We start from the raw sequence: 17,452 nt of genomic DNA on the forward strand, positions 1-17,452 counted from the left end.
ACTCTGTGCCCCATTGCTTCTGTGCATAACTTGTTTTCTTGTTTTCTTCCTCTGTGCCCATACTGTTGATTTTTGTGCCTCTTGCCGCTCCCCGCCCAATTTCCCGCCGCTGCGTCCCTGCGGCCCCGCCCCCCACACTCCCATTTGCCACCCCGCTCCCACCTCCCAGCTGCTCCTCCCTCCCACAGCTCCTCATACGGAGGCCGCACAGCGGCCGCGCCGTAGGTGCGCCTAAGGCAAGCCCGTCTGCGCCCGTCCGCTCCTGGACCGCACCCAGCACCAGGACCCCTGGCCCATGCAAGCACCACGACACCCGCCTCCGCTACAACTCCAGCACCCTCCACGCACTCAACACCGGACGATCACACACCTGCTGCCTGGCCGCCACGAAGCACACCCAAGGACCCTTCTCCTGCCGAAACTGCAGATTCACCAGCATCCGGCCCTCCAACTCACCAACCGAAGAACCCAACTTCCTCAGATGCTCAACACCCGCTCCGCCCGCAAACACGCCGTCGAACTCTGGCACCTAGTCGACACCAACGCCCTTGACGTCGCCTTCCTGATGGAGACCTGGCTGAACCCCTCTTCGGCACCTGACATCGCCATAGCCATCTCGGAAGGCTACAAGATCACCTGCAAGGACCGCACCAACGGAGTAGAAGGAGGAATCGCCACCGTCCACAGAAACACTCTCAAAATCTTGACAGACACCAACGACACCCTCAGCACCGCCGAACACCTGCACTTCCAGATCCACACCGACCGCAACATCACCCTCAGAGGTACCCTCGTCTACAGACCCCCCGGACCAGGATCACAGTTCAGCGACTCCATCGCCAACTTCATCAGCACACACGCCCTTGCCTCGACGGACTACATCCTCCTCGGGGACCTGAACTTCCACCTCGAGAACAACAATGACTCCAACTCTACCACCCTGATCGACAACCTCGCCAACCTCGGACTCAGACAACTCGTCGCAACACCCACCTACTCTGCCGGCCACATGCTTGACCCCATCTTCTCAGCAAGCTCCCACGTCTTCTTCAACCACACCACCGAACTCCACTGGACCGACCACCGCTGCATCCACTTCACCTTCTGGAAACCCACCACACACCACCGCACCCAGCAGATGCCTTGCCGCCGCTGGAGCAAGGTCACCGAGGACCAGCTAACCACCGCCCTCGCCCAGAGCCCACCCGCAGACCCAACCGACCCCGACGCCGCAGCCCGCGGCCTCAGACAATGGATCGATGACTGCACCAACACCCTCGCCCCGCTCAAGAAGCCCTCCAACACCCACACCAGCAAGAGAGCCAGCTGATTCACCAAAGACCTCCAGGCTTCCAAGCGAACCTGCCGAAAACTCCTCAAAAACTGGATCCGCGAACGAACACCGGAAAGCTACAGAGCCAACAAGAATGCCACCCGCAGACACCACCACCTCATCAGACCAGCCAAAAGGACCTCCTTCAAAGACCGCCCAGACAACAACGCACACAACAGCAAAGAGCTCTTCAGCATCGTGAAGGAACTCTCCAACCCCCGCTCCAACACCAACAACATCCCACCGTCACAAGACCTGTGCGACTCGCTGGCCACCTTCTTCCACTGCAAGATCGCTTCGACGCCGTCACCACTCTGGCAACCGCTGAGACCCCCGCTCCCACCACCACCACCCGCACCAACCGCCTGCTCACCTGGACCAACATCAATGAAGACGACACCATCAAGATCATGAACAACATCCACTCAGGATCCCCGGAAGACCCCTGCTCACACTACATCTTCAACAAAGCCAGCAGCACCATCGCACCCCATCTCCGGAAAACCATCAACATCTCCTTCAAGACAGCGACCTTCCCGGAGAGCTGGAAGCAAGCAGAGATCAACGCCTTACTCAAGAAACCCAAGGCGGACCCCAAGGACCTCAAGAACTTTCGACACATGTCCCTGCTCCCGTTCCCGGCGAAGGTCATCGAAAAGGCCGTCAACAAACAACTGACCAGCTTCCTCGAGAAGAACAGCATCCTGGACCCGTCTCAGTCCGGGTTCCGCAGCAACCACAGCACCGAAACTGCCCTCATCGCCGCCACCGACGACATCAGGACCCTGCTTAAAAACAGAGAAACTGTGGCCCTCATCCTCCTGGACCTGTCAGCCACCTTCTGCCACCGCACACTATGAACACACCTCCATGACGCCGGAATCCAAGAGAAGGCCCTGGACTGGACCACCTCCTTCCTCTCCGGCAGAACTCAGAGCGTCCGTCTCCCCCCCCTTCCACTCCGGAGCCACTGAGATCATCTGCGGCGTACCCCAAGGCTCATTCCTCAGCCCTACGTTGTTCAACGTCTACATGACACCACTCGCCCATGTTGCATGACGGCATGACCTCAACATCATCTCCTACGCCGACAACACCCAGCTGATCCTCTCCCTCACCAAAGACCCCCACACCACCAAAACCAACCTCCACGAAGGAATGAAGGCCGTTGCCGACTGGATGAGAAACAGCCGACTGAAGCTGAACTCAGACAAGACGGAGGTCCTCATCCTCGGATCCTTCCCCTCGGCCTGGGACGACTCCTGGTGACCGACTGCACTAGGAACAGCTCCTACACCCACCGACCACGCACGCAACCTAGGGGTCATCCTCGACTCCACCCTCTCCATGACGAAGCAGGTCAACGCCGTCTCCTCCTCCTGCTTCAACACCCTCCGCATGCTTCGCAGGATCTTCAAGTGGATCCCCACCGAAACTAGAAGGACGGTCGCCCAGGCCCTCGTCAGCAGTAGACTGGACTACGGCAACGCACTCTACGCAGGAGCCCCGGCCAAACTCCTGAAACGGCTCCCACGCATCGAGAACGCCTCTGCACGCCTGATCCTCAACATCCCTCGCTACAGCCACATCACACCCCACCTGACAGACCTGCACTGGCTCCCCATCAACAAGAGGATAACCTTCAAGCTCCTCACCCACGCACATAAGGCACTCCACGACACCGGACCAGCGTACCTCAACAGACGACTCAGCCTCTACACCCCCACCCGCCAGCTCCGCTCCGCAGACCGCACCCTCGCCACCGTCCCCCGCATCCGAAGAGTGACCGTCGGCGGCAGATCATTCTCCCACCTCGCCACCAAGACATGGAACACCCTCCCCATCCGCCTACGGCAGACCCAAGACCTTCTGACCTTCAGAAGACTCCTCGAAATCTGGTTCTACGAACAGTAGCAGCGTCCCCCCTCCCCTAGTGCCTTGAGACCCTCATGGGTGTGTAGTGCGATTTATAAATGCTATGATTGATTGATTGATTTATGGTTACATCATTGTCTTTGTACGGCTAAATATCGTCTTTGTACAGCCTCATCAGTGTCTTTCTGAAGCCATATCATAATCATTGTACAGCTACATCATCGTCTTTGTAATGCCGCATCCTCTTTGGAATACTACATTATTGTGTTTCTACAGTTACATCATCGTCTCTCCATGGCCGCCTCATCGTCTTTGTACAGCCACCTCATCATCTTTGAACAACCACATCCTAGTTTTGATACAGCCTCATCGTCTTTCTACAGCCACTTCGTCATTGTACAGCAACATCCTCGTCTTTGTAAAGTCACATTGTCTTCGGACTGCTACATCATTGTCTTTCTACAGGTACAACATCTTCTTTGTACAGGCATGTCAGCATCTCTGTACAGCTATATCATTATCTTTGTACAACCACTTCATCTCATTTGAACAACCACGTCTTAGTCTTGTAAAGCCACATCATCGTCTTTGTGAAGTTACATCATTCTTTATTCAGACACATCATCATTGTCTCATTGCAGCTCCACACCAATGTTATTGCTCCCAGTAATCTCTCACACAGTTCACTGCACTATTGTGGAAGTACTTTAACATCAGACACTGACCTTTTCCCTTCCGGGGTTAGGAACTCCTTTAGACACTCGTACGTCATGAAATACATCCCAGTGGCTGGAACATCTAGAATGGTAAAGATGCAATTAGTGGTTGAATTAAACGGCTGTACGTCTGTCATCACTGCATGGCTGATACTTGATAAGTACTATTTAACCACCAAGCAAGTGGCCATCCGCATACTTGAGTGATGTGGCCATTACTGCGCCGTATCACATACTAACCCATATTGCTCTATGGGGCGGAGTGATATCTTATTCTGCACTTTCTTTTTGGGCACCAGGCTACTACTAGCAACTAGGACACCATAAAATGTTCTGTTCTTTCCATGTTCTTTCCACAATATAATATTGTTGTTATATGTGCACTGACAGCACAGCTAACACTAGATCTTAAATGATCGACAATGAAAGATTTTTAAGTTAGTTGATTTGGGAGGCCGACAAGACGTAGAAGGGGAACTGCGGAATATCTGTATCAAATATAGTGTTGATGCGAGAGAGCCCTTCTTGCCAATAACTATGCAGTTTTAGCCAATGCCACAATAAGTTTGTTAGTGTGCCTACTTCCCCACATTTCCTCCAGGGTTCTGGTGATCTTGCAGAATGCCATTTATGGACTCGCGCCGGCCTGTAATGCCCGTATGTTACTGGTTTTAGCGGTGCTTGTTTACCTGTGCTACTTCTTGCAGACATGCGTAACCCGGTGTTAATATCCTCCCACTCTTTATCAGAAAGGGGGCGTTCTAATTGTACTTCCCCTCTCTTCTGAGCTGACGACTTCGATGAGGGGTCTGACTTCTGTCGGACTCTGTAGATATCTGAAATTAAATTCTTATTGTCCTGTTTCATAATGATCCACTTTTTCAATTGCTTTAGCGATCTTTTGGCATAATTGTGGGGCGTGTGGACCCAATGACGAATTTGGAGCTATTGCATATGTTCTTTCTCCGTTGGGCCATAGTCGTGTTTCAAGTTGTTTGAAGGATTGGATGGCTTTCTTATTGTAGAAGTCACCCACCCGTTTACAATTAGCGGTCTGCCAAGCTATACAAGTGGTCCCTTCCATGGCTGGTCACAATGGAGCTGCATAATATAGGGGTAATCGGGAAGGAGCTCGTCATCAGGCCCTTGGATATAAATACTCTGTCTCATGCCTCCGGAGTAGCTCTTAGTACAGGGATAAGTATAAACCCCATGGTTTGTACTTCTTAGCCAGCCAGGGGTCCTTCTAAATATGAATACCTGCAACCGTATGGTCCTCAAAGCACCAATACCTCTCTGAGGACAGATGATGCTGTTGCGTAAACGGAGTCTCTGGCTCAGCTCTACTAAGTTTGTTTTCACACCCACGGGTGACACGAGTGAACTTAGTCCAATGCACCCGCACTGAATGTGATAGACAGGTTATTGTAGCCCCGCAGAACCCCACCCAATGTACAAAAGAGCTGGCGTCAATGCTTTTGGGTTACTAACAGGGAGCAGTGGTAATCCAAACTATTGTTCATTAGTCTATATCTAGTGCATATACCACTGCTTACATCACAGAAGATAATAAAAAGCAGCTAAGCTTTTAAATAACAGTGAAAATAGGAAAAATCGTAATATCTCAATGTATAGCCCTTACACCCTCATTGTGCTATCTCAAAGCGCTATGCTAGTTCTCGGAGATGACTAAGTAATACACCTGAATATCAGAGATGGTGCTTATACCTTCACAACAAAGTGTGTTTGCAATAGCTTGTAAGTGATTTGAAACACAAGGCCAAGAGCTAGGAGATATGTCTCCGAGAGAACACAATCCTGGCACCAGTTCGTGAAGTCAGAATGGAATGCTTTACAAGGGAATCTTGCTTGAGGCTTCTTCAGTCGAGATGGAATCTGGTGCCGTGCTCCTCTGGGATCTGCGTCTGTGACGTAGGTGAAGTTGTACTCCTCACTAAGTGGTCAACTGACAGTCCTTATGTACTAAATGTTATCAGAGATTGGAATTTCTTACATGAGTTGAGGAATGTCTGACATAGATTATGTGTGTCAAGGTGTGTGCCCCGGACTTTTTATTATGGACATATAAAGTGAGAGGACAACAATTCAGACCACACTATTTTGGGTGTGGATGATATGACCTTGAAAAAGGCACCTGTCCCAGACTAATGTCATACTGTGGGCTTTGTTGACGTCTATATCTGAATGACTTGACATTTTTACAGTTCATGGAAAGACAGGCACCAATGACATCTGTGTCAAAGGCAAACATGTTGATGATTCTGCATAATTTGAGGAAAAATGGCAGCCTCCATTGTCAAAGATGGCAGCCTCCATTGTCTAAGATGGTGACCTCCATGGTCTAAGATGGCAGCCTCCATGGTCTAAGATGGTGACCTTTATTACTTAGGATGGATTTGGGGCTAAAGGTAAACAAACTGGACAGGCTAACTAAAATGGAGCCTATACGTAAAATTGAACCTGTACAGTATGTGTTTAAAAACATAAAACTAAAAGAAGGAAGCCTAAAAGCAAGCGATTAAAATAGATACAATAATAGAATTATGGAGGGAAACATTCATAAGATTTCTAACATTCCTGGAATAATTTCTAAGATAAAGTGTCATTAAATTATCACTGAATGTCCTTTTGATTGATCGTGCTTATCAGACATATTCTTCATACATTTACAGAATTAAAGCACATGCCAGAAACGTGCATTTGATGAGATTGCAATTCATCACTGGTCACATGTTCAATAACACGTCTTCAAACTAAGGTGAAAAGGGTGTCTCTATGCTAGCAGACATGATCCTTTTAACAATGACATTCTACCATATAGCTGATCTGTGTGTCTCTGTATTTTATCTATTATGCCTGTCTGGGCTGAGGCTGGAGGGTCCCCGTTCTCATCATATTCAGGACTTTTGGTGGCGCGGTCATCTTGACCGTTTCATTACGGCGCAACCATAAAAGTCCCCCCTCATTTGCCAGCTCTCTAATTCTCTATGTGTGTTTCTCGGCAGCCAATTTATAGTAGTATTAGCCATAGTGAATTATTATATTACTGTTATAAGATGGCTGCTTCATTTAGAAGCATTGTAGCAGCCTATCCTGATGTTTATTGAGTGTCCATCTTGTAATGGTATTGCACATAGTTTATCATTATTTTGCAGATCCAAGATGGCTAACATGTTGCTTCTAAACAAGATGGCAATATTAGAACTTTAAAGCAATGATACACTGTGTACACATGAAAAACTGCTGTCCATCCTATGATTAATTTTTAATTTTTATTTCAAGCATATCGCCGCCACATTTAGACATCAGAATATTTTCTTTTTTCTGTTCTTGTCTTTTAATTTATCTTGCATATGTTTGTTGAGTTTGGGTGTGTTTTATTGTGGATGGGTAAGCAGGTGAATCAATGGATACATGAGTGCAAGGGTAAGTGACAGAGTGCATTAATGTTTACTTAGTAAATGACTAAATTCACAACTACCTAAAAGGGCACTTCAATGTATAAGGCAGGCCTACTGGCATTGCCATTGCTTGTTTTGCAGAGGATGTGGGTTAATGTCCAATGTGTGTCAGAGCTGCTGTGTTTTAGTTTGATTTGTGCAACAAACACCTACCTCGCATCAGTGTGAGTAGCGTGCCCTTGTACAGCCCACGCACACCACGCTCCATGTACAACTGGAGGGCGCAGTCTACAGATCCAGCGTACTTCACCACAGAATTGTGCACCTGTACCTGGGAGACAAGGAGGAAAAACAGAAATGGCGGCTGCAGCAAGGAGATGATACATCATTTGAAATGCTGCAAGGTGTTGTGGAGCAAGAAGCTTTGGCCAACTTTAGTGTATGACAGAATTACATTTTAATAAGTGTTTTTTTAATGAGTCACTGAGTATATAGGAATGAAGGGAAAGATAAAGGCGTATCGCCGCTTACTCAAGCTTGCAGAAGCTTCAGACTCCGCTATTTGGAATCAATGGACTGCCAAAGAATCCCTTAGGTATAAATACCTCTTATTACATAAGACCGCTCATAGGGTGTCTAAACAGAAGTTCAGAAAGACTCCTCTCTATTTAACACTTTCTTGTACCTGGGCATGTGTTTCTTAACCATCTGAAGTGGAATCAACATCTTATTACCTCCACAGGAGAAGGAGAACTCTCCACATAGAATCTGTAGGTCTTCAGATATCCTTGATGTGGGTGCATACACATACATCCATTCTCACCTTTGGACCAAAGTCGAGCCAATGTGCTTCATAGGGCAGAAATCTGGGCATCTGCCCCCTTCCTCCAGCCCCCCAAAGCATGTAGGCGTCCTCCAGATTTATAAAAGAAAATGAGAGGGACCCCTTAAAACCAAAGGAATAGGATTCAATACAACTGTATCACAGGACGGATTTCCTTTGGATTAGACTTCAGGAATTGTTTCTCCCTTCCATCAACATATTCTCATGCTCACCCTCATTTCACAAAGCTCTATCATTCTTCTTCCTCCATGCACAGGAGGGAAATATAACCGTATACCCAAGGTCAACAGTACAAGACAGTATTAAAAAATATAGATCTATTTATTGATATCAATATCATACAATGCATGAATCATTTCATAAGTTAAAATTCATTTATGACGTAACTAACACAAAATCTAAAAATATATTCTAAACATTTATGTACATTATGAGAAGAATATCACTAAAAAGAGAGTACCCAAAAAAGACAGCAAAATTTGTTATAGAAACACACAAATCCGTGATATCACAATAATCACAACTGGAACACTGAACTGTATATGAAAAGGAATTTTAATTTCCAATCACTGGATTCTCTCGGTCACCTTTATTGTGCCAAATCTCAGGAGTGGGACCTTCCGAATGAATCTCGACACTGCCCTTCACAAATTGGGTCAGTCGGCTCTCACTGACGTCTCGTCACTTCTGCGGTTCCTCTAGTTAGCAAACTATAGGAACCAATTTGTGCACGAGAGAATCCGGAGATTGGAAATTAAAATTCCTTTTAATATACTGCATCGCACTATATAACGTTGAGTACCAGAGACGCCCTGCGATCGAAGTCAGGACGTACCAAGAAAGAACGGAGGTATTAACCCCGTACTTACACGCAATTCAACTGAAATAGAACATCCTTTTCCAACATCCTCCCACAATCATCATGAGGTCTTTTTAGACGTTGCAGTCAAAAGCAGTTATTTCTAGAGAGTCATATACATAGTCTTGAGAAACATGGTGTTATAAGTTTCTCCATCGAAACGTGTCAACGCTTCTTTAACATAATCCGTGAACAGGCTGGAACCATAGATAACTTATCAACGTTGCAGTATCGGGTTCCAGTTGTGATTATTGTGATATCACGGATTTGTGTGTTTGTATAACAAATTTTGCTGTCTTTTTTGGGTACTCTCTTTTTAGTGATATTCTTCTCATAATGTACATAAATGTTTAGAATATATTTTTAGATTTTGTGTTAGTTATGTCATAAATGAATTTTAACTTATGAAATGATTCATGCATTGTATGATATTGATATCAATAAATAGATCTGTATTTTTTAATACTGTCTTGTACTGTTGACCTTGGGTATACGGTTATATTTCCCTCCTGTGCATGGAGGAAGAAGAATGATAGAGCTTTGTGAAATGAGGGTGAGCATGAGAATATGTTGATGGAAGGGAGAAACAATTCCTGAAGTCTAATCCAAAGGAAATCTGTCCTGTGATACAGGCGTCCTCCAGAGACAAATTTGAAAGAAGGTGCTCTATTTGCCACAGACATTCTCTTCAACCCTGTTGGACACAGTAAATGCCTACCAAAGCCTTAAAGATGGACGGGGCCTGCCAGCCAGTACTGAAATCAGCTGCAAAGAGAAGCACACAGGAACAGATGTCACAGAAGATGGAACCTAAAAGGAAATTGTTTTTTTAATTGAATGAATACTAATTATAAAATATTAATCTGGACAGAAGCTGTGGAGAGGAATCTCTTTAAGTCATCAATCATGGGGCACAAGAATGGCTTCTTAATCCATAGTATCAAAACCACGACAATAAAGGCTAGGGTGTGCCAGCCGGCTGGTCACAAAAAGGGGGAATATCAAGCGGAAATGCGTCCAAAGGTGCGAAAACGTCGACCTCCAGCACTCTGCGCAGCTGCTCCGAACACCTGGGCTTAGGGCGCTCATTCGCTCTAACAGGGACCAATCTCCTACTAGCCAACTCTACAGAGAGTGAAAGAGCCAATCCAATACAGACCAACACTGATGCCCAAGGGGTTAGATGGAAGATCTCCTGGCATTGAAGGTACCACTCCGAAGGTAAGAATCCGCTGACCGGAGCTGTGCGAGCGCCTCATGTCAGCAGACTGGGCCAGCTGGCAAGATTCTTTTTAGGACTGAACGAGGACACCACATGGAAAGTGGGAACTCCCCAATGAAAATCTGGAAATAAAATGTGCAACGTATCTCCTTTCGGACACTACCTAGAGAGAGGCAGACCCTAGTCTACAAGTGCATGGATCTGGACTTTTGGGTGACTAGGCTTTCAGCGTACATCCTGTTGGTCACTTTACATGGAGATGTCGAACAGGAATTCAGAAAGAGCATCTTCTTGGAGACAGATGTCTGTAATAAATTGCTGATGTCTAAATGTTAGATTCAAAGCCACAAGCAGTTGTCAAGACCCGCTCGTTGAGTATTTGTACTTTAACCAATATCTTAGACTCGTCCCCCAGCATTCTCACAGAAGGTCTCTCATGACAACTCTGCCATTCCTACTGGGCCATCCGCAATCTAGAAACTAAGATTAGGTAATTACCCCCAGAGGGCATCTCTCTGCACCTTTCTTCTCATGCCACAGTTCTAGCTGGAGTGAACATCTCCTGAGTCTCTGGTAAATACGAGGTCTATCTCCATGGGAGGTGACGGGATCTCCTCTATTCCCTTTGCTCTTTCCATCACTTATAGGCTTTTCTGGAAACCAGGCTTGGAGAACCCATGTGGCATCTTTCTAAACATGTTTGAGTCTGGTGGCAGAATGTAATGGGCATTAGAAGGCCTGAGGTTGGGAGTGTAACGGATGAGGAGTCACCAAGGAGTAGCCAGAACACCGACCTGTTGTATTTTGTGCTGGTGGAAAAAGTAAAACTTCAGGAGTGAGCAGGTTCCTCAAGTATAGATTTGTAAATAAAGATATCTCATCTGACCCAAAAACACGCGGTCCACTATGGGCTCCCCTATACGTTATGTAGAGCAGGAATAAGAGCACAAGTTGGTCTCCTCTGCCATGTCCTTGCATCTACGAGTAGCTTTCCCTAATGGTGACATTCAGTGATGCTGGAGCTCCTTTGATGGCACAAACTGGGATGGAGAACAGCCCTCAAACCACAGCTTTACATTGCTAAATCTACTGGGTAGTTATAGTTAGGATCGTGTTTCCAGCAGAAATGCATTTTTGTGCTGCTAATAATTTTGGCACCATTTGATGAATCTCAACAAAACTTTTTTTAAAAAGTGCTTTTTCTCCCCCTACTTTGCACGTGCAAAGTTTCAGCGTGATCAGTCAAGTAGGGGGGGGGGTGAGGAAATAAAAGGGGGGGGGTCCCAAAAAGCGTTTTCCCATTTATTTTTCTATAGGAGCCTTAGGCCCAGCTACAGTTTAAACCGCTGAACGGATTTACACAAAATTTGGCAGAAAGTTAGATCTATGTCAAGAAAGAGAGCTGTTTGCGTTTGTTGTAAATCCATTCAGTAGTTTTTGAGCAATTAATGATCAAAAACTTTGTATATCTAGAGACGCGCTGCTAGGCTTGTGAGCATTCCTCCGCCTGCCATCCACATCACCCATGTTTGTTCTACTCCCTATCTTGGAAGCCAGCCACTCCGCTGTGTCACAATCTGTATGATGTTGGGCTCTAGCTGCAAAGTGACTCTGGATCTAACAGGATCGAAGGACGGTGGATCTAACAGCTCTCAAAATGAGATCTGATTGGCTGACACCACCTCAACCAGGAAGTGCTGGCCGTCATCTTAGGACTTAGGGACTAGATCCCAAGTACGAACAATAAACAAAAAAAAAGACACAAGGGGACAGGAGATAGGAACGCTCTGACCCCTAGGTCTGGTGGTGGGGTCCAAGAGAGACTTCACCTGGGGCAAAAACGTTTTTCTTTTCCTGCGAATTCATGCAAAATCTGCGACAAAATAAAAAACAAAGCAAAAAAACACGCGTGGTCTACAGCGCTTGTGTTTTTTTTAAGCCCCCCCAGGGTGGACTAGATCTCAGGGGGAAGAGATTTTATCTTTGGGGGGGCATGAAGCCCCCCTCCACTGGCTGCTATCAGCCTTGCAGACCCCATTCCTCAGGCTCAGTCAAAGTTCTAAAGGGGGAGAGGGGCAGCCAGGCCGATTTTGGCCTTGAAGTCTGCCGCATTTCTAAAGGGGGATGGGGGCCCGAGGCCCCCTTACCCGGGCTGATTTCAGGCCCCAGGGACCCCGATCGCCTGGTCCCTGGCACTTAATTTAAGGAGAGTGAGGCCACACAGCCCCCCTTCCCTAACCTCTAGAGAACCCAGGGACCCCATCCCCTGGGGTCGCAAACTGAAAAAAAGGGAGAGGGGCCACGCAACCCCCCTTCCTCAGCCATTAATGGACCTGGGGACCCCATCCCCTAGGGTTGGCTCAGAAGCTATGTTTCAGAGAGGCCACCCCCGGGGCATAGCTGTTTCCCTGCCCGCACCGGCATGGGCAGGACAATCTGCATTTGCTCTCACTTGGCGGGAGCACACACCAAGGCTGCTCCCGTTAGGGGGGGCTTCAAAAATGCTCCCGCCTGCTGTTGGTGGACTTTAGATCTGCTCACTGCGGGCACGGAAACTGATCTAAATATTGCTCCCATCCGCAGGAAGCAGCATTATTACCTGCTCCTTGTGAACGGGTGCAATGCCAGCTCCCGCTAGATGCAGGGAACCAGCAGGTGCCTTGGGGCTCCCCCCGCGGCCCCCAACGAGGAAAAGGTGGGTGCCCTGGGTGGGCACCAAGGCACCCACCTTTTACTCTTCATGGCCCAGAGGGAAGGAGTCCCCTGTGGCCGAAATCGGCTCATGGAGGCGGGACCGCATGCCCCCTCCCCCTAAAATGAATGCCGAACCCCGGGGGATGGGGTTCCCATGGGCAAGATTGGCCGAGGACGAGGGCTGCTAGCCCCTCTCCCCATAATATTAACATCGGGCCTCTGGGGATGGGGTCCTCGGGCTTGAAATCGGCCCAGGGAGCGGGGCTGTATGCCCCCACTCCCTAATAATAATGCTGGGCTCCAGGGATGGGGTTCCCTGATCCAATGTCGTCCCACGGAGGTTGACTGCAGGCCCCCCTCCCTCTAATGATAACGCTGAGGCGGTACAGGGAGGAGGGCCACGTGCCCCCCTCAACCCTCACAATAATGCTGGCCCCGGGTGATGGGGTTCCCGTGGCCAAAATCGGCCTGAGGAAGGGTGCCGCGTGCCCCATTCCCTCAACAATAACGCCAGGCCCTGGGGGATGGGGTCCTGAGGGCCGAAATCAACCAGGGGAGTAGGTCAGTGTGCCTCCCTTCCCCCTGAAAATATCACTGGGCCCCAGGGGCCGAAATTGGCCTGGAGAGGAGTGCCACATGCCTCCATCTCCCTAAATATCACACCGGGGGATGGGGCCCCAAAAACAAGGCCCTGTGGCCTACCGCCCACAGTGCACGGACGAAGGGCATGTGCAGTGTGGGGTTGGCTGCCTTTGGGGAGGTTGGCCACAGGACCTGGCCACAAGCCAGAGGCTGTGGCCAAACCCCCATTGCTCACGGCCAAAGGTCGTGTGTAGCATGGGGTTGGCTGCAGGGCCTGGCATGGCGGGGGTTGGGTTTACATATTGCAATTAAATATTACTTTATGTTAAAGAAAAACAAACTAGAAATTCACTGAAAAAAACAAAGTTAAAGTAACGTTATAGTTAGGTGATATGTTTAGTAACAACGTAACATTTTAAACCACAGAAATTCTGCAGTTATAGTTATCTCAAGTAACTATGACTCGTGCCCTAAGGTAACTATGACTCGTGCCCTAAGGTAATTATGACTTGTGCCTTAACGTGCCCTAAGGTAACTATGACTCGTGCTCTAAGGTAACTATGACTCGTGCTCTAAGGTAACTATGACTCGTGCCCTAAGGTAACTATGACTCGTGCCCTAAGGTAACTATGACTCGTGCCCTAAGGTACTATGACTCGTGCCCTAAGGTAACTATAACTTGCACCCTTTGTTTTTTTCAGTGATATATACCCACATACATATATATTTAGAAGTAGATATGTACACACAAACATTTAAATTCAGATTTAATACGTGTGGCAAGCTGCAGTGTGTTTGCTTTTTTTGCCTCATGCAGCATTCAAGAGTTGTGGTATTAGGGCACGGGTGGGGGCGTGTAGGAGAAATACAGATTGTGTAAAGGCCCCATCTGGCCTACTCTAGAGGTGCCACTTTCCCTATGTGTGTAGTCTTTGTAAAAACTGGAATGTGTGTGTTGACTCGTGTGAATGTATGTCTCACATGAGTAGATGTGGGTTTATATATGTGTCTTCACATGTGTTTGTATGTGTGTGGTATGTGTTCATGTTTGCATGTGTTCATACTTGTGTTTGAGCTCTCGCATGTGTTTGTATGTGCGCCTTATGTGTGTGATGTGTGTGTGCATGTGTTCACATGCTTGCTTTTAATTGTGTGTTCCTGTGCGTGAATGCGAGATCCTAGCAGATAGACTCCTCTCACAAGCGCCGATTCTCACCTGTAACAGGCACTTGACTCTCTCCACAGGAGCCATGATGGCGGTACTGCAGACTCCAGCCAGCATCCCAGCAGCAAACACCTGTGAGGGCCTGACACACAGCACAAGAACATCACCTGGTTGCACATGCATTTGAAGCACCAACACAACCCCAGGACAACATACAAGATGCTATTGCAAATGCTGCTTTCAGGTACCACACATCAGTGGTGTGTGGAAATACACATCCCTGGGCACCACCTGGCTACAGAGAGGTTTTAGGGGACCGGGACATACGGAGCCAGAGCAGCCCACAGGTGGGACATAGCCATAGAGTGGACAACGAGGGAGGCCGAGACGTTCTCAGCTCCATATTGTGAGGTGAATTAGCAGGTGGGCTACTCTTCACCTTATAAGCTGCCACCACTATGGTCTAAAGCGCGTGGTGACCAAGGAGAGAAGCTCTTAACTTCCTGCGATGATCTGCTCTGCTTCAGGTGCGGTGTCGGTGCTTTCTCATCTCAACTCCTAAGGAACAGGTTTATGTGTATGCGTTGTATGCTTAGGCATTTCCCAGAAAGAGTTAAGTGCTGCTGCTAAGGTAGGATGTAGCAGCCTGTATCAAGTTTAAATCCCAGCATCACCGACTTGGCGTTTCATCCTACAAAGGTCACTAAACTCTGAATCATTAAATTTGGCATGTGTTCTATTAGTGTTTGTAGAGCGCTCTCCATACCCCTTGCAAGGTCTAACGCACCTTTCATGGGTGGTCCAGTTGCATTATTTATACAGAACTTCATACACAGGTGAAGGCGTGAAGCGTTGTAATTTGTAATAACATCTATATATAGTGTGTTTACACAGAGTAATTGACAAAATATAAAGTGCAAGAACATATAAATAGAGAGTCTTCTTTCTTCTTTCTTGTTCTTTTTATTTTTTGAAATCTTCCAGTAGTTCACTACAGCCAACACGTGTTTCGTCGCAAAATGGGGGAGTAGTCCCGTGACTTTTTCAAGGCTATATTCCGTGTATCTGTTGATTTTGTTGATGCGGTGATAATTCCATGAGGGACCATATTTAGGCTTGCAAGCATGGTATTTATTCAATGCGCGTAAACAATTGACATAAAGGCACATTTTTGTCGTGAACGGTTCGTACTTATTAAACGCTTTTGTAGCGACAACATTGGAGGGCCACAATTACAATGAGGTTTGTAACCAAGTACGGTGGTTTCAGAAGTTATGCAAGCTTGTAACAATGAGAAGAATTGGAATATGGTCTTAAAATATCTAGGGATACAATTTTATATTCTGACAAAATGTAATGAACCTTATACAAAGTATTATCTTATTACAGGCACAGTAGCCAATCAATAGGAGAGAGTCGCAAAACCCAAGGGACAACATAAGCCTTGGTTCTTAATAGGTAAGGCAAAAGAGCTTTGACCTTCAAACTATAATTATGAACTGGGGCTGGAATCGTGATACAAGTAAGTCTATTGTACTAGTAATAATGTTTCTCTGGCAGGCGGAACAGATGCAAATGACCATTGGAGTTTCTTGTACATATGAGGAAACACCAGGAAAGCTTGAAATGTAATCACTTGGTAACAAGTATTCATCTATTAACAAACAATTGCCACTAGAAATATCGGTAGGTACATTGTATCTTTAAGTAGAAATTTATGATAACATGGCGAGAATGTAATCGACTATAACCGGCACTCAGAATGTTTTGGGGGCTTAATTGTTTGATATTGTCTTAGATTCCTTGGGTTTGTTATGAACCTCTTGGTTGTCTCTAAATTGTGGGATAAACTAAGGGATGGTCAGCTTAATAGCATCTTAAAAGTTTGAGATAATATAAACAGACTAAGAGATAAGCTCGATGAATAGTATGGGTTTATACCATAATTTGTTCAGCCAAAGTGCATCATGTTACTTCCATTTTTTCTTTTTCTTTATTTTGTTTCTCCTTCATGCTGTTTCCTGAGAGTAAGGGATACAGGTTTATGTCTCTAAACAGCAGTATACACCTCTGGGCCCTCTATCACACACAATTTATTCTATGGGATTAAGGTTTTCTGTGCAATTGGAACTCAATATGTACATTATAGGTTGGATTCAGTTTGACTTGCCTTTCGTGTTTACATTGCAATCATCAAAATAATTATATTACTAATTAAACATCAATAATAAGGGTTAGCTGCCCAGGTGTTTGAACTCTATATGAATTAGAAATGTCCAAAGTAAAATATGAAATTTGGAGGCATTTTTATCATCTTCTGTCTTGTTGGATTATGTGTTTTTATATTATTGTGTGTCAACTTGTTGTAACAATTGTATTATATACATATTTTTTAAATGTTTTTTACAGCCCTGATGAAGTTATTTTTAAAAGAACGAAACGCGTTGGCTGCCCGATGATTTGTCAAAAATGAAAGAAGAATAAAGAAAATCTGAACAATACAAACTATTGGATGGACATTTATAAAATTATTGTTTTTGTTGATTGTGCAAAGTGGTGCAACCCACAGTGGGTATAACCTCTGTTTTTTGCATGAATTTCAGTTTTGTTTTTTTAAGTATGGGCGTATCATATTACCGGTGTGTTCTCTGCAGGGGATAAGGCTGCAGGGGTCTTTGAATTTTAAGTTGAGGTCTATGCGTACTTGCTGGCCTATCCTGGGCTGGCCGCAATCCCCACC

At 46.5% G+C, this 17,452-nt stretch overlaps 1 protein-coding gene and 1 long non-coding RNA gene across 2 annotated transcripts in view; one reads left to right on the forward strand and one right to left on the reverse strand.

Moving 5' to 3' along the window:
* Positions 1-17,452, reverse strand: part of LOC146797088 (mitochondrial carnitine/acylcarnitine carrier protein-like) — a 62,411-nt gene that overhangs the window by 13,818 nt on the left and 31,141 nt on the right. The window contains exons 4-6 of the mRNA XM_085629719.1: positions 14,764-14,854; positions 7,560-7,677; positions 3,934-4,006 (exon numbers count right to left, since the gene is read on the reverse strand). Coding sequence (XP_085485845.1) covers positions 3,934-4,006; positions 7,560-7,677; positions 14,764-14,854 — 282 coding nt within the window. The remainder of the gene's footprint in view (positions 1-3,933; positions 4,007-7,559; positions 7,678-14,763; positions 14,855-17,452) is intronic.
* On the forward strand, positions 14,820-16,398 carry LOC146797089 (uncharacterized). The gene is made up of 3 exons (XR_014969682.1): positions 14,820-14,956; positions 16,102-16,170; positions 16,273-16,398. It is a non-coding gene; the product is annotated as an uncharacterized LOC146797089 (long non-coding RNA).

The sequence above is a fragment of the Triturus cristatus genome, chromosome 10, assembly GCF_964204655.1.
Source record: "Triturus cristatus chromosome 10, aTriCri1.1, whole genome shotgun sequence".
In the NCBI taxonomy this organism is placed as follows: Eukaryota; Metazoa; Chordata; class Amphibia; order Caudata; family Salamandridae; genus Triturus; species Triturus cristatus.